Here is a 17,633-nt window from a genome sequence, read left to right as displayed (position 1 = left end):
ATTTTCATCATCAAATCAACATGAAATGAACCACAGCTGTGCTGAATGATCCCGGCCTATCTGTAATATTATGTACTTTCATCACACAATAATCGTGTGTGCACAAGCATACACGTCAGATGGGTTGGTTTCCATGGTAAGTGCGGCCTGTGGGGATTCGGTTGTTACCCAATAGTGTTCCTGCAAACACGCAAACCAACCGACCTCCGGGAGGCTGGGCTTAATGCTGTGTGTCCAAGATGGCGGTTATCTCCATTGAAAGGTAAAACAAAGACTTTAAGCTATCATATAAATTCGTTATTAATTTGTAAAAAATTCCCGTCTTTATTTTAAGCGAACTGGCGGGCAGCTCGTGTGAGAGTTGGGCTGTAAAGCTGCTGCAGGCGTTGAACAAGGAAGTAAATATAACGTTAGATTGTGAATGCGTGGCTGAGCCATCGCCGGTGTCCGGCCTTTTGACGAGTCATCTTTTAATTCATTAGACCTTGATGTCTTTATACAGCTCACGATTATCTTTTATATCGCACTGATTATTTGCGCATACATTGCAGATTTTCCCCCATGTCCTGGCGTTAATGGTTTTTACGAAAGATTCAATTCGGGGGTCGAACTTGTATGTTAGTTGATCAATTGGTGTGCAATAGTAGATCAAATCTGAAGAGTTTACAGATTATTTTATCCAGCATATAGTTGAGACCAAAATTTCATCGGTACGTTTTAATTAAGGGAAGTTAAGCTTTATGGAGCGAACGAGTAAATACACAATACATTAATTGAGAAAACACCGCTTTTTTAATTATGGCGTTGTTTTTACGTGCATCTAATGCCTTCCCAGCTGAGCTGACACCAGATTGTGTGTCACGTGCAAAGAGTTAAACCTTTTTTTTTCAAATATAAAAAGTAGCTCCGTATAAAAAGCTGTTAAATCATGGAAGCGATTATCTCATAAAATAAGGAAGTGAACATAGCACTGATTCTTATTGTTAATCCACCCTGCCCATTAATTACTCTAACACGATCAAAAGCTGTAAATTATTTTACTTCAAAACTTTCTCCTCTTGTACTTTTTTTTTAGGATGGGGCTGCTGTCTTTGGTCTGTGTGTCACTGTTTTTCAGCAGCGCCTTTGCTGTGGATCGGGGAAACTTTAAAACCTGTGATCAGAGTGCTTTCTGCAAGTATGACAGAGTTATACTGTTAATCACTACACTACAGATGAACTGTGCAGTGTGCAACTAGGATTGCATGTTAAGAATCCTGTGAAAGTATTACTCTGACATGTAAAATTGAAGTTATCCACCATATACTCTGTTTTGGTGGTTGAAAGAGTTCTTTACTTGCATCTGCAAAGGCTGCAGAGATGCAATGATTTTTTTTTTTTCTCTGTTTGTCCATAGACGTCAACGGGCGCTCAAGCCGGGTCAGTCCCCATATCGAGCTCTTTTGGAAACTTTGGAGCTCAGTGACTCCCGACTGACCCTCCAGCTCATCAATGACAACAACAAGGTCTGTTTCATGCTCTCATTCTGAGATTTTTTAAAATAATTTTTAATCCCCTTGTTAAATTTCTTGATATTCAGTGGATTATCTGGTTCCATTTACAGCCAAATCAGAGAGGAAGTTGGTCTGCCCTTCTTGTTACATGTTCTGGGATTATGTCCCTGCTCAAAGGCCAGGATTTTGGATGATCACTCTTAATGTTTTTTTGCAGGTGCACTTGCTGTTGGAGCTGTACAGACTGCAGGGGAATATGACGCGGGTGAAAATAAATGAGCTGAAACCTCTGAAGCCGCGCTTTGAGGTGCCAGACGTGCTCATAGCAGAGCCTCCTACAGAGCTGTGAGTGTGTCTCTGATCTGAGATTGCACAATGACATTCAGAGAACAGTCGAACACATGCATGATTTATTGTGTTCCTCTGAGTAACCTCAGCTCGTTTCTGCTTTTTTTTTTTTTTTTGCATCTGATTCCCTTGTCTGTCTTTGTTTCTCTCTCCGTATCTCTCTTTTTCCAGTCTTTCAGTGTTGTCCAAGGATGATAATGGCGTTGTTTTGTCTCTGGGAGCAGAGAACCAGAGGTTGATTGTTAGTGCCCGTCCATTTAGGCTGGACATCATGGAGGGACCAGAGGTGCTGCTATCTCTCAACTCGCGTGGCCTGCTGGCCTTTGAGCACCTGCGTCTTCACAAGGACACGTGAGTATTGAGCTTTTCTCCTAAAATGGGCTTTATTTGGAAGCCTATGAAGAATACCTCTACACTACTGTTCAAAAGTTTGGGTTGGTAAGGTTTTTTTTTTTTAATGCTCACCAAGGCTACATTTATTTAATTTAAAAATATAGAAAAATCTGTAATATCGTGCAATATTATTACAATTTAAAAACTCTATTGTAATATATTTAAAAATGCAGTTTATTCCTGTGGTTTCAGCAGCCATCCCTCCAGTATTAAGTGTCACATGATTCTCAGAAACGAGTATTTCTTATTGACCCGCAACTTTTGAAAAGTAGTGCAGTTAAAAAAAATGCTATTAAATTAAAAAAATTAAAATTACTACAAAGAATTAAAAGGATAGTTCACCCCAGAGTTGTTTCAACGTGCTTAGGTTGAAATAATTCCCTGTCCTCTCCCATAAGCAGGACAGAGTATAGGATAGTTTGCTGCAGAGTGGATGAGATTTTATAAAATGTAAGTGATTAATGCCATCGATTTACTACTTAAGCCTTACTATTCTTATTCTCTGTTGTGTGTCTGTATGTTTGGTGTGTTATCAAAGGCAAGTACAAACAGATGGTGCTGAGGTTAAAGAGAGTGTAGATGGAGATCAACAGCAAGAACAGCAAGGCGAAAAGGTCTGTAGCTGTTTTCATTCATTTGTGGGTGTGCTTGGGTAAATAACACTAGAACCTGATTCAGTGTCATCTTGCCACGTCTTCAGTTAGAACCAACATGTCCGGTTGCTTTACTTGATCTGGTTTAGCAGCTTTATGTAGCGGTTATGCAACACTGATATGTGTGAAACTATTATAGTAACTTAAGAAGTGTGACCTGATAATCGTCACATTGAGAACTGAAACCAAGAATAAAACTATTTTTTTCCCCCCACACAATAGGATGAGGGTGGAGAGAGTGATAAAGAGGAAGATGGACTGTGGGAAGAGACGTTTAAATCTCACACAGATACCAAACCGAATGGTATGTTTCTACATTATATTTCCATGAAATCACTTGACAAGTGCAGATTTTAAATTGGTGTTCATGTGGTTTCTGAAAATGAAAAATTGAAAACGGTTGTGCTATAATATTTTTGTGAAAACTGGAATAGGACCCTTTGATCATTAAAAAGAACAATATTCATTTGTAATGTAAGTCTTTTCCAACATTATAAATGTCTTTGTCACATTTGATCAATGATGCATCCTTGCAGCATAAGAGTATTAATTTCTTAAAAAAAAACAAAACAACAGCAATCTTACTTTCCCCAAACATTCGAACAGTAGTGTATACAGTTAATGTAGTTAACATTTTAGAGTACACTGTAGCATATTGATGGCCTCAAGGCTATCTTCATTTTTATTACACTATCACACAATAATGAAAAGTTTATGTATATTTTTCAATATTTTCTTCAGGCCCCACATCGATAAGTTTAGACTTCTCCTTGCCTGGTGTTGAACATGTGTACGGTATTCCAGAGCATGCTGATGACCTAAAACTCAAAACTACTGAGTGAGTATACATATTACTACACAGAAATCTAAATACACCTCCTATGAAATCAGTAAGCAAGGTTTTTTGTTTGTTTTTGTTTTGTAGTGGTGGTGACCCATACAGGCTGTATAACCTAGATGTGTTTCAGTATGAGCTCTATAACCCTATGGCCTTATATGGATCCATACCTGTCATGCTAGCTCATAATACACAGAGGACCATGGGTATTTTCTGGCTTAATGCAGCTGAGACCTGGGTAGACATCAGTTCTAATACAGCGGGAAAGGTAAGAGGCCACTAGGCTTCTCTCTATTCTAATCTCTTTTGTATTTTACAACTATCTCATAACTTCATTGTTACTATTGTCTTTCTTTCAGACTGTCTTTGGTAAGATGCTAGACTTTGTTCAAGGCTCAAGTGAGAAGCCACAGACGGACGTCCGTTGGATCTCTGAGAGCGGTATCATCGATGTCTTCATCATGCTTGGGCCCAAACCATCAGATGTCTTCTCACAATACGCCTCTCTCACAGGTAAATGTCTCCTATGACCTCTGAACTACACTGAACCATATTCAGGCATGAGTCAGAAATATAATGGGGATTTTTTTCACTTTCTAGGCACGCAGTCTTTCCCTCCCCTCGCCAGTCTGGGCTATCATCAGTGCCGCTGGAATTATAACGACCAGGAAGATGTGAAGTCAGTGGACCAGGGCTTTGACCAACATGACATCCCTTATGATTTCATATGGCTTGATATTGAGCATGCAGATGGCAAGCGCTACTTCACCTGGGATCCCCACAAGTTCCCTCAGCCTAAAGAGATGCTTCAGGGCCTAATGGACAAGAGACGCAAGGTCAGCCACAGTTTTTGTAGAGCTACAGTATGGTATTAATATCTTCTAAACATTCCATAAGGATTCTGTTGTGATGATGATCTTGTTTTGAACAGATGGTATCTATAGTAGACCCCCACATCAGGGTTGATAGTGGCTACAAGATCCACAATGAGATTACTTCAAAAGACTTCTATGTTAAGAACAAAGATGGCAGGAATTATGAAGGCTGGTGCTGGCCAGGTGGGATGTTTGTTTTTAAATGTAGTTGTGTTGCTTGATATTTTTGACATTCTTTGAATGAAAAGTTTAAAAGAACAGCATTTATTTGAAATAGAATTCTTTTGTAACAATGTAAAAGTCTTTACTCTCACTTTTGATCAATTGATTGCATCCTTCAGTAAAAGGATTCATTTCTTTAAAAAAGAAAACCTACCCGAATCTTTTGAACCACAGATTAAATAATTTCACTTAATTAAAAAAAGTGGTGTTTGATGTTACATATATTGTAGTGTAAATGCATCTCTGGTCTTATCACAGGAAACTCGGGTTACCCAGATTTTACCAATCCAGAAATGCGGGCCTGGTGGGCCAGCATGTTCGCTTATGACCAGTATGAGGTAAGAAATGTCTCTTCTCAATCTTGTCAGATTGAGAGCCCTAAACCAGGAGAAGGATCTGAAACTGTTACATCATAATGCCCATGACCAAAAAGAGCGTTAACTTGACTGATTTCCTTCTTATTCTATTATTCTAGTAATTGCATATAAATGATGGAAGCAGATGTTGTAGCTGTAGCTCTTTTTTTTTTTTCTCCACTTCTAGCCCAGGCAGGATGTGGTGATGTTTTTATGTCTTGTGCTGTGTTTCCCTTCTACATATGACATATTTCAAAAGAGTGTAAAGTGCTTCCGCTCAAAAAAAAAAAAAAAAAAAAAGCATAATTTAAGTTTCTCATCTGTAAACCAGGCTGCAGAAGACTGTGAAGGACATTGTGTCAATCATTGGTTTCCATTCCACTGTGATATCTTGATGGTCCAATGTCCTGCTCCGAATTTAGCCAAACAAATCCTAAAACTTTACATGTTGCTTTTCAGGGTTCGATGGAGAATCTCTTTACTTGGAATGACATGAATGAGCCATCTGTGTTCAATGGGCCTGAGGTCACTATGCACAAAGATGCACTGCATGGAAAGTGGGAGCACAGAGACATCCACAATATCTATGGACTTTATGTGGTGAGGAAACCATGAATGGTAAAATGTGGAATATTTTATAACCATCTGAAGAGAGGGGACAAACATCAATAATATTGTTACTGTTATTTTATACTCTACCACCTGCATTAAATATTTTTTCAAATTAAATGTTGTTCTCTTTTATCTTTGTATTATGCAGCAAATGGCCACTGCCGAAGGTCAGACTCAGCGATCTGGTGGAGTCGAAAGGCCTTTTGTTCTGACCAGAGCCTTTTTTGCTGGTTCTCAGAGATATGGTGAATTTGTGGTTGTTTTTGCACACGGAAATAAAAGTTTGAGACTTTATTTTATTGTACATGTTGTGTGAAAGAAACATTTGGGTTTATATGTTTTCATCAGGTGCTGTTTGGACTGGTGATAATGCAGCTGAGTGGGACCATCTCAAGATTTCTATTCCCATGTGTCTCAGTCTTGGGCTTGTGGGTGTCTCGTTTTGTGGAGGTCAGTAATTATGTTTACTCAGTGGTAGTAACTAGACACAAACAAACTTTTATTTCTTTGCTGATTTTGAGGGGGAAATGTGTTTTAACACGGTAAAATAAGCATTGTGGTTTTAATTTGTAGCTGAAGGCACTATCAAACTAGGCAAAACATCTAATAACAATCACACAATGGATAGAGAATTGTATAATTTAAATGGTCTACTATATGAATATGACACACAATGCAGTGGACGTGTGCAACTTTACATGCCTGTATTTTGTATTCATGCTGCTAACCATTTCTCTTGTCTTGCATACAGCTGATGTTGGTGGCTTTTTTAAGAATCCCAGCGCTGAGCTTCTGGTTCGCTGGTATCAGACGGGTGCGTATCAGCCATTCTTCCGTGCTCATGCTCATCTAGACACCACGCGCAGGGAACCCTGGCTCTTTGGGCCGGAGAACACCGCGCTCATCCGGGAGGTGATTCGCCAGCGTTATGCTCTTCTGCCGTACTGGTACCAGCTGTTCTACCAAGCACATAAGACCGGAACGCCTGTCATGAGGTGAGCGAGGTCCCTGTGAATGCTTGCTTATGATATTGTTCTTCACACAGACTAGATTGTTCTTATAGTCAAGTGCTGCTACTTTTTACAAGAGTGCACTTTTTCTTTTCTGTCGTGTCTCAGGCCTCTTTGGGTCGATTATCCCAAGGACACCGCAACTTTCACCGTTGATGATGAATTCCTAATTGGTGAGACATTTCAAAAAATGTTTTCTAATATAAAGTGTAAAATCAGTCAGTCTGTAATTTATAATGGGTTCTGTTTTTTGTTGTTTAGGCAGTGATTTGTTGGTCCACCCAGTCACAGAGGAAGGGTCTCGTGGAGTCACAGCCTATCTGCCTGGAGCCGGAGAGGTGATACTGTTGATGAAATCAAAATCTCTCTCAGGAAATGCTAGCTAGAATGAGTATTTATCCCAGTAATATTTTCTACCACCAGCTTTGTTGTTCTTTGACAAACTAAAATGCTTTATTTTCGTCCATGTCAAAAATTTACTTTAATGTGAAAATGAATGCAAATGTATATGGCATGTTGAATATTATATTAGATTAACTGATGCTTCATACTGTTGTTGTTTTTCTTTTTGTTCTATTTCCAGGTTTGGTATGACGTCCACACCTTTCAAAAACACAATGGTGCACAGAATCTCTACATCCCAGTGACTCTAAGCTCTGTAAGAGTCTCTCCTTGTTCAAGAAAACAATTTTACATTTGAGTTTTTATTCATTTTAATAGTTTTTTTTAAGATCCCGGTGTTCCAGCGTGGTGGCTCTATCATCCCTCGGAAGGACCGAGTTCGAAGGTCTTCTGCCTGCATGGAAAATGACCCATACACCTTGTATGTGGCCCTTAGCCCTAAGGTAAAGAACAAGTTCTTTCAGTTAACTAATAAAACAAATAGTATAATTGAATAAAAAAATAATAATTCTCCTCTCTCCCTCTCACACTTATTAGAAATTTGCAGAAGGCGAGCTCTACATTGATGATGGCCATAGTTTTAATTATGATACAAAGAAAGAATTTATTCATCGGAGCCTCACTTTTGCCAAAAATGCTCTCACCTCCAGGTATTTATATTCATCTGTCCTTTACTTCATTCTCCAGACTTTTGATTCAATTCTGTATGAGTAGTTTTGACTCAAAAATACTTTTTCATCTCAGCAACCTGTGCCCAGACTGTAATTTCTTAACATCATCATGGATTGAAAAAGTTCTCATTTTGGGTGCCAGCAAACCCAGCAAGGTTCTTCTTAAAGTGGATGGTAAGATGTTGAATATTGTAATATCGGCAAAAGAATGTCTTGTATTACATCAGAAATGCCCTTAATGTGTCAGATTGTATGGCATGCTAATCTTCTTATGATCTGTCGAACAGGCAAAGAAACCCCTGTGGACTTTGAGTTTGACACTTCCATGTCAGTGCTAACCCTCCGGAAACCTGGGATGAATGCTGGGGCCGACTGGAGACTGCTGCTGCAGTAGATCACTGGATCTCTACAGCGGCCCGGGCCAGATGACACGAGACCTAAAAAAATCACTTAAAATTCATCAGTTGAAAAATTAACTCTTAATTCATAAACGCATCGAGCACTTACAAATTCAACAATTCAAAAGTGAACAAGTGGTGCAGTGGGTCAGAGAATATTTCTAAGTGCAAAAAAGAAATGTATCCAACTGGCAGGGTCAGTCAGTAAATGCTTTACATTTTTTAAATTTAATAATGTCATTCAAAAGTCAAACGCTCTGTTTTAAATTTTGTGTAGTGAAAAGTAGTATTAAAGTCAGATTAACTGAAACATGCAGTGGATTTAAATCATTTCAGGGCAGCAGATAAGAGTGTTAATTGTATTTAAACCTTATGAGAACAGTGAAAACCCAGTCATTACTGAAGTCGATTGGTATTTAGCAAATATATTTGCTCATTTTCAAAAATAAGACAACACAACAGGTTCACAAATCAATTATGTTTGTCTGAAATGTTAAAGCTCTAAAAATGGTTTACTATGAGCTTGTCAGGGGTGTTAAGAGTTCAGATTTTAGTTCTTCGCTGGAGACTACTAATAAGCTCTATTTGCTTATGTCCGAGTTAGTTAATTTGATGTGGGTTCTTGGGTTTGGATTGTTTTACAGGGGAATAACCCACTAAATCTGTGAGTTTATTTTGTCTTATTGCTTAAATTTTTGTTGTCTAGAGAACTTGAATATGCTGTTTTTGGGGTGGATAGGGGGATCTGTGTTTTGAGCCTGTAAAGCAGGATGAAACCATGAGGCACTTATAACTATTCTATTCTACTGTGACGGGGAAGATGATTTAAGTCAATTTTGTCATCCACTATAAAATTGTTGATATCTTGCGAAAATAATTGAAGTAAATGTCGCATGAAGGAGAGCTTTGTGTACATTCCTGTTTGACCATCTTACACTACTGCTCTGATTTCCAACTTTTTTCATTCCATTTTTGAGGGTGACCCTGAAAGCTTTGAAAATGTGAGGCGAAACATCATGTCTACAGTTCTGATTAATGAGTGTTCACATAAGATGGTAATAAAAATCACACTCCCAACTGCATTTGTTTGTTTTGCTCCATCTCTATATGGCAGCACATTCATGGAAAATATTAAAAGAACATTTTGATTTAAGTCATAACTACACAATTGTATGATAGTTGCTTATTCCATTTAAAGCTACCAGTTTGAGATTAAAGCGTATTCGGCAATAGTACTGAAGTATCTGCTGAAATGTTTTGCGTCGAAAGTTGCTCCAGACGTTTTTATTTAATACATATTTCAAATGTATCACTTCTACTCAGTTGTTACACTTTAATTTTCTCTTCGAGATTGTATTGATCATACAGCAGCGGTATGATGATACGTACCTTGCCATCGACAATCTACTGCGACAGTAAAATTAAATGGCAGGAGTCGCACTTTATATGCGTCATTTGTTGTGTGGTCAATAATGGCGGCGGAAGGCACAGAGGATCTGGGCAACAACGAGCAACTCACAAACCCTTCAGGTTTCCCTTTAAAAGTTACCTAATAAAATACCGCAGTTTTTAAGCATGTGTGAACAGAGTTGTCGTATTCATTTCTTAAACGCTTTATGCATCAGTTATTACACGAGCGCGTCTTCATAATATAGCTAGCGATCTAAATAACCATTGATTTATTGATTCAAACTTGAGGGTTTTTTTTTATCCCGTAAGAGTTGTTTGACACATTTATGTTAATATTAATACGAGAAATAAGTTGCAGACTACCCTTTATACATGGTTAATTAATGAATCACCTTTCGTCAACAAAATATGTAACACTTTGCGTCCAGTAAGGTTATAGAGAGACCAAAGCAAGAGTCAATTTAACTATTTAAAATTTTTACATTTTAGTAACTGTGATACAAGTTGACTAGAATAAACTATTCTTACCCTTAAATTCTGCATCATTACCTAATTCAATACAGTGACTTTAACTGTAGTCTGTTTAATCAATTCATGGCTTTCAGTGACAGAACTTTATGAGCCTGAGGTTGCAGACCTTCCCGGGACAGATGTTAAGGAATCAGCAGAGAGTGGTGCAGATGGAGGAGACACCGGCTTCACAGCGGAAGGAGAAGAGGAGGAAGAGGGAGACATGCCTGCAGACTTCCAGAGACTTTGGAAACTTACCAGTGACAATCCTCAAGATTTCAACAGCTGGACTGATCTCCTGCAGTATTGTGAACAAGAGGTGAATGTGTTGTAAACCGATTGCAGTGTTTCATCATTGGGGCGGCACCAAAACGTTAGTTGGTTTAAAATGTTTCATTATTTATTGCAGGGCCACATGAGAGCTTGCCGTCAAGCCCTCAATGCATTTCTGCTGAGGTATCCTCTGTGTTACGGTTACTGGAAAAAGTTTGCGGATCTTGAGAGACGGGCCGGTCACATCGATAAGGCCGAAGAGGTGAGAACATGCATAGATGGAGATTTCAGTCAAATACAAAAGAACAGGACCAATCCCAAAACTTTAAATACTTGGCATACTTTTGTATTCAGTTTTCTGTAATTTTGTCATATTTAAAGATGATTCATACATAATATGACAGCGAAGATGTAAAGCTGTATTTGGGTCCTTTGGCAGGTGTGTGAACGAGGTTTGAAGGCAATCCCTCTCAGTGTTGATCTCTGGATCCACTACATCAACCTTCTGCTGGGAACGCTCAACATGAACCTGCCTGAGTCAACACAGCGCATCCACAGGTGCCACTGACAAACTTACAGCCAGGATGCAATTTCTGCTTCCATTTTTGTTCTACGATATTGTTAGACCCAGTTTGTTAATAGTTTTCTTTCTCCTCCTGGAAATAACAGATTTTGTTAGGTCAGTCGGCACTGATGCCAAGTTAACTTTACAATGGAAGAGCAAGAGGCAGGAGAGACATGATGATAGTATTAAGGCAGAGTTTATTGAGGAACATTAGTTGCATCTTTGTCAACTTTCTATCTGACCAGAAACAAACTGAGCCTGAGATTGTCTTTTTACAACAAGCAAAAAGTAAATGCAAGCTTAATGCTATTTAGTATCTTAAAGGGATAGTTCACCCAAAAATGAAAATTGTGTCAATAATTACTCGCCCTCATGTGGTTCCAAACCCATAAGGCCTTTGTTCATCTTTGGAACACAATTTAAGATTTTTTTGATGAAATCCAAGAGCTTTCTGACCCTCTATAGAAAGCAAGGGTCCAACCATGATCAAGGTCCAGAAAGGTAGAATTATTGAATAAAGTTGTTGTTGTTGTTGTTGTTGTTTTTTTGCACATAAAAAATATTCTCCTAGCTTGATCAAATTACAGTTGAACCACTGATGTCACATGGACTATTTTAACAATGTTCTTACTACCTTTCTGGACCTTGATCGTAGGAGGACCCTTGCTGTCTATGGAGGGTCTGAGAGCTCCTGGATTTCATCAAAAAAATCTTAATTTGTGTACCAAAGATGAACAGAGGTCTTACTGACAGTGATTAATTACTGACAACGACAATGAGGTTTCACTTTTGGGTGAACTATCCTTTTAATACTTTTAACAATACAGTTATTCTCCTTAACAGTTAAGGTAATTTTAGCAAATATGCTAAAGTAAATTTAGCAAAAAAAGCAAATATGCACAATTAAGGCTGCAATACACTGCATGTTTTTTACTCCGATTAACAGACTGTTGCAACACATTAACTGACACTAGTTGTGACACTAGTTAAAGGTTTTTTTTTGTTTGTTTTTTGCATCAGGCCATGAATTCATTCTGTCAGAGGATATCAAACATGATTGATATTTTTAATCAATTTTACAGCACACTTTGTTTTCATTCGTCATCCATCTCCTGGCAATGAGGTACATGTATCTGCATTAGTTTATTGTGTTCAAAACAAGCTGAAAGTGTGGTAGTCTGTTATCCTCAGTCATTTAGTGTAGGATGTCCAGTTTTTCTCTTAAAATCATTTACAAGTTGGCAAGTGTTTTAAAATAACTTATTTATCCCTGTCCTGATGTATATCCAAGTGAAATGGCTTATCAAATGAGAAAAAAGGGTACTTTTGTCTATCTGGAATTGATTGGACAGTTATTGTTTGCTAATTGCTGTGCTTTCATGTGACTGACAGGTAACATTCCCTAAAAAATAAGAGTGTTTAATTCTGATTTCATGGTTACTTTAAACATGATTTCTAAAGTAACATTTCAAGAAACAATCTAACATGAAAAGTCCTGTCCTTGTCCCTGTCAGTGTGTTTGAGGAGGCAGTTGCAGCCGCTGGCTGGGACTTCCATTCAGACAGGCTGTGGGATCTGTACGCCGAGTGGGAGAAGGAGCAGGGCAACCTGAATTTCATGACTGGCGTCTACGACCGAGTACTGAGGGTCCCCACACAGCTCTACAACACACATTATGAAAAGTACGCTATACTCATAGATCATATGTTATATGTGTTAACATCATTTTTTTCCTCGCACAACTCCTCAGATTTGAGGCACATAAGCCACATACCAAACACACACGCATGGATTTGTGAGAATTTGTTACCATTTCTTCTCACGCTCATATTCTGTGATCTCTTTCCCCCTTTATATTTAGATGCAGCTGAATGCATCAACAAAAGCCTAATTGGTAAACTGTCAAACACTTGCAGTTAAACACATCAAATCCAGATCACCAAAATATCACAAAAATTCTTTTGCTTTCAGAGTCCATAAAAATCATGATGACCCTTAAACTGAACAAGGCTGATGTTCTCTGAATTTTTGTCTCCTCTGTCAGACTGAAAGCTCATCTAACCTCCCACCCGCCTCGGGACGTCCTGTCCCCTGAGGAGTACAGTAAGGTGAGGAATGAGTACAAACAGAGCCACATTCAAGCCAAGAAAGAGAGATCTGACACCAGCGCTGAAGAAGAAGAAGAGAGACCGCCCGGGGAGGAAGAGCCTGCTGATAATGGCAAGGACTCGGTAACTCGCTTTTTCATCTGTAATAGAAGGTCTTCTTCAATTGATGTGACGCTCTAGAGATTATCGTTTTAATCTTTAACATGTTTTTATGCAGGAAGAAGCAGTGCAGAAGATGCGGGAGCTCCTGATGGTCAGTCTAGAGGAATTGTACCAACAAAATGAAGCAGAAGTCAGGAAGAGATGGAACTTTGAAGATGCTGTAAGTTTCCCAGAAAGATGCTTTATTGAGGTTGAGGATACACGGATGTTATCTAAAAAAATAAAAAACGAACCCACCAGATTTAGCTGATGATGTCGTATATTCTTGGGAAAGAAATGAATACTGTATGTGTTAAATTGACCAAAAAGGACAGTAAATGCATTTACATTGTTACAGAAATTATAATTGTAATATTTGTAATCGAACAAAGAGTCTTTCAAAAATATCTAAAAATCTTGCTCACCCAAAGTTGAACTGTTTATGAGTTGTGTATGAAGTGTTTCTGTCAATTTACCCTCCTGTTGCTTGATTCATTTGCTGTTTTTCCCAGATTAAAAGGCCTTATTTCCATGTGAAGCCTCTGGATAGAGCCCAGCTGAAAGCCTGGCAGAGCTATCTGGACTGGGAGATTGCAGAAGCTGAAACCGCAGCAGTGGATGCTGAAGGGGCGGCTGTGGAAGGCAATGAAGGCTCAAAACAAAAGTGTATAACTGGGCACAATAGAGTGCTAATTCTGTTTGAACGCTGTCTCATTGCTTGTGCACTCTATGAGGAATTCTGGAATAAAGTACGTATAGAAGGGAGATCCAAACCACCAGTTATTAAAGATCACGATGGTCTGTTTTTATAATATTGTTGATGTTTTTGTTGCATTTTGTAAGCTATTTTTGTGTTTCAGTATGTGCATTACCTGGCACCACACGGGCTGGAGGAGGTGCGTAATGTGTACCGCAGAGCTTGTGAAATCCATCTTCCGTACAAACACAGCATCCACCTTCAGTGGGCCTCGTTTGAGGAAAAACACGGTGGGACGATAAGTTTAGCATAGAAATCTAAAACATACTTCATAGAAATGTGGATTTGTTTTAGCTAATGCAGAATGTGAACATTACGTTCTCCCATAGGTAATATCACTGAAGCACAGCGTATTCTAGAATCACTTGAGATGACAGTGCCCGGTTTGGCTGCGGTGCGTCTGAGAAGAGTGGGTCTGGAGCGGAGAGCAGGACGTTTGGATGTGGCGGAGGCACTGCTGAAAGAGACGGTGGAGAAGAGTAAAGACAACCCCCAACTCCATGCCTTCTACTCCATCAAACTGGCTCGCTTTCTTCACAAGCTGTGCAAGAGCCCTACCAGGGCCCGCACTGTTCTACAGGAAGCCATAGAGCTGAGCCCAGTAAAACACCAGCGTTTAACATTTTATACACACTACCAATCCAAAGTTTGGGATCAGTAAGGTAAAAAAAAAAAAAACGAATAGGTTATTTAACAAATATGCATTAAATTGAGCAAAAGTTACCATAAAGACAGTTATGTTACAAAATATTTCTATTTCAAATTAGTAGTTCTATTGGACTTTCTATTCATTAAAGAATCAGTTTCCACAAAAATATAAAGCAGCAAAACCAGTGTTCCCTCTAATTATTTTTCTTGCTAAGCAAAACTTCTCTCTATTGAGCAGACATTTTGATAAAAATTATTTTTGCAAAAACATTCTTCATACCAGACCTGTACAGCACACACCCCAAAAAGTGTGTGACGTTTAACTTTAATTTGCCATTTATATTTAATTTGACCCTTGATGCAACTAAATAATGCACATTTTAGGTTACTTGAGAAAACAGTTTTTACAGTGCTGTTACTTACAAGGAAATTGTATTAAAAATCATTCAGAACAATCATGCAGAACAGTTCAACTCTTTATAATAATATAATATAATTTAATATAGCCAATATGAAAAAATAAATTCCCTTTTTGAGGTCAGTTAAATTAAAATTAAATTAAATGTATGCATTTAGCAGACGCTTTTATCCAAAGCGACTTACAGTGCATTCAGGCTATCAATTTTTACATATCATGTGTTCCCGGGGAATCGAACCCCCAACCTTGCGCTTGATAACGCAGTGCTCTACCAGTTGTAGGCTTATATAATATTAATTATAATATTAATTAATTATAATAAATAATTTCAAACAACGTGAACGTGAATTCTTCCCCATGTAGTAGAGTTTGCACACTTCTACATCACATTTTTGCCTTTGTCCTGTGCGTGGCATATTATTTCTTCTGCACAGGCACAAAGTAAGAAGTGTGCAGCTTAGAGAAAACATTCAACTTAACTGTTTTCACCTCTAATAATAAAGAGAAGAAATCATTTCTGAAGGATAATATGACACTGAAGACTGGAGTAATGGTTGCTAAAAATACAGCTTCGCCATCACAGAAATTAAAAAATATACAAATAAGTTATTTGATTTTCTACTAACATTTCGCCGCATTGGAATTAGAAGGTTCTGTCTGCATTCTTAAGCAGTTTTGCAATATTGAGTTCCATAGACTTCTGATAGAACCTTTTTTGTTTTCTAAAAAAGCTTATAAAAAAAACTCACATAATGTAAATAAGTTGTCACAGAATAAGAATATGTGAATAAATAGAACCTTATAATTCCAAGGCGACAATTTTACAATATTATTGTTTCAACCGTATTTTTGATCAAATAAATGCAGTCTTGGTGTGCATAAGAAACTTATTTCAAAAAAATCATAACGACCCCAAACTTTTGAGTGGTATTACAGAAAATTGTTGCAATATGATGCACCACAAAACAATATTTGATGGCTCTTGATTTTGGATCCTCAGGATAACGGTAGACTGTATCACAATCTTCTGGAGCTGGAGATGTCCGGTGACCCGAGGGCTAATGGAGGCGGGATTCTGCAGTGTGTGGCCAAAGCCCTTGCTGCTCCTCTCTCCCCAAAGACCAAAATAATTTTCTCCCAACGTGGCCTGCAGTTTGCTGAGGACTTTGGGACCACAATACAGAGGTCAGAATTAATTCTAACCATTCTGGGGTGGCTTCAGCACAAGTGATAAAACATATATTATGTTACATTACAAATATATTATTATTACACAAGTTTTCTTAAATGTTCCACAATGTTATCAGTGTGTTGAGCATGTATGAGGAGCACCAGAAACTGCTGAAGGAACATGATGGAAAGAGACAAGCAGAAAATGGGTGAGCTCAAAAAAACAGAGATCTCCTTTTGATATTTAGTTTTGTGAAAGCCTTTTAAATGTGCGTTTGTTTTTCCTAAAGCAGTAACGATGATACAGAAAAGATGAGAAAAATAGATGATGCATCTGCCTTGACAGTGCCACAGACGGCTCCACCCACAATGCCTCATGTTCCAATAACAACACCACCTCCCTCTATGATGGGCGGAGACATGAGTGGATCATATGGGAGTTATGGCAGCTGGTACCAGGTAATGGATTGAATAACACATTTACGTTGTACTGCATTTACCCAGCAGGAGGCAGTTAAAGCTTAAACGCAATGCATCTTGATTTAAAATGTGTATTGTATACAAATATTGTCCCTGTGTCTCAGCAGCAACAGTATGGAGGGTATGGCAGCTACCAGAACCCGTGGAGCCAGTACAATCAATACTACCCTCCCAGCTAAGTCCCTTCAACAACGGAGGTCATCCACTCACACGTCTTCAGTCCTCCAAAAGCCGCAGCAGTGCGTAACTTGAGCCAGTGTCAGAAGTGAGAGATAATATGTACAAACCTATTAGGATGTTACCCTCTCTTTCCCTGAGTTTTTTTGTACTAAGTGCCACCTTGCATCCTAAAATGCATTTGTAGATATATATATATATATATACACCTGTTCATGCTTTTTAAGTAATTTATCTGTGAATTAAGTCAATTTATTGACTCCCTGAAATGTATTGTGAACATTTTTCTGTTGACCATTTTGTACGAAGCTATTTTTAAATGTTTAAAATTCAGTTTATTGTGCAGTCACCATCTTATAATTTGAATAAAATACACACAAGACATTTTTTAAAATTCAGATATGTTGTAAAGTTTTTACTTCATTGACTTTCATCATCATATTTTATTAATGCTTTACATTCCAAGTTTCTCAGCAAGCGGCCCTATTTTTTTTATTAACCTACTATTAATATGTCATTAATATTAAATGTATTATTAATGTATATAAACAATCTGTGTGCATTTATCTGAAGGTTAGGAACCACTGCATCACATAGTAAAGGTAATTTGATATGATTGTGCAATTCTGATACAAGCTACTATAATCACTGATATGTTAAAGGTATTTAAACCCTTTTTTCCAAACACTATTCTTGATATTGAAT

At 38.1% G+C, this 17,633-nt stretch overlaps 2 protein-coding genes across 4 annotated transcripts; both read left to right on the top strand.

Moving 5' to 3' along the window:
- Positions 1-105: 105 nt before the first annotated feature.
- Positions 106-8,581, top strand: LOC132109677 (neutral alpha-glucosidase AB-like). Its single transcript, XM_059515944.1, has 24 exons — positions 106-262; positions 1,076-1,177; positions 1,397-1,505; positions 1,711-1,838; positions 2,013-2,192; positions 2,773-2,848; positions 3,110-3,191; positions 3,629-3,725; positions 3,813-3,993; positions 4,085-4,238; positions 4,326-4,561; positions 4,657-4,783; positions 5,081-5,160; positions 5,638-5,778; positions 5,939-6,035; positions 6,139-6,240; positions 6,542-6,785; positions 6,909-6,973; positions 7,062-7,138; positions 7,384-7,458; positions 7,532-7,645; positions 7,740-7,852; positions 7,947-8,047; positions 8,161-8,581. Exons 1-24 carry the CDS (start codon positions 240-242, stop codon positions 8,265-8,267), a joined length of 2,811 nt encoding a protein of 936 aa, XP_059371927.1. The 5' UTR covers positions 106-239; the 3' UTR covers positions 8,268-8,581.
- Positions 8,582-9,674: 1,093 nt separating this feature from the next.
- si:ch211-114c17.1 (pre-mRNA-processing factor 39) lies at positions 9,675-17,326 on the top strand. 3 transcript variants are annotated; one of them, XM_059515941.1, is made up of 14 exons: positions 9,675-9,801; positions 10,293-10,510; positions 10,601-10,726; positions 10,904-11,022; positions 12,544-12,711; positions 13,074-13,260; positions 13,355-13,459; positions 13,791-14,027; positions 14,139-14,265; positions 14,365-14,636; positions 16,102-16,286; positions 16,409-16,480; positions 16,565-16,730; positions 16,856-17,326. In XM_059515941.1, exons 1-14 carry the CDS (start codon positions 9,744-9,746, stop codon positions 16,928-16,930), a joined length of 2,115 nt encoding a protein of 704 aa, XP_059371924.1. In that variant the 5' UTR covers positions 9,675-9,743; the 3' UTR covers positions 16,931-17,326. The 3 variants fall into 3 exon arrangements, with proteins under 3 accessions (XP_059371924.1, XP_059371923.1, XP_059371922.1); XM_059515940.1 differs by having other exon boundaries at positions 16,562-16,730; positions 16,859-17,326; XM_059515939.1 differs by having other exon boundaries at positions 16,562-16,730.
- Positions 17,327-17,633: the final 307 nt, after the last annotated feature.

This window comes from Carassius carassius, chromosome 29 (assembly GCF_963082965.1).
Source record: "Carassius carassius chromosome 29, fCarCar2.1, whole genome shotgun sequence".
Classification (NCBI taxonomy): Eukaryota; Metazoa; Chordata; class Actinopteri; order Cypriniformes; family Cyprinidae; genus Carassius; species Carassius carassius.
The sequence above is the reverse complement of the archived record's forward strand: the minus strand, read 5'-3'. Positions and strand labels throughout refer to the sequence as shown.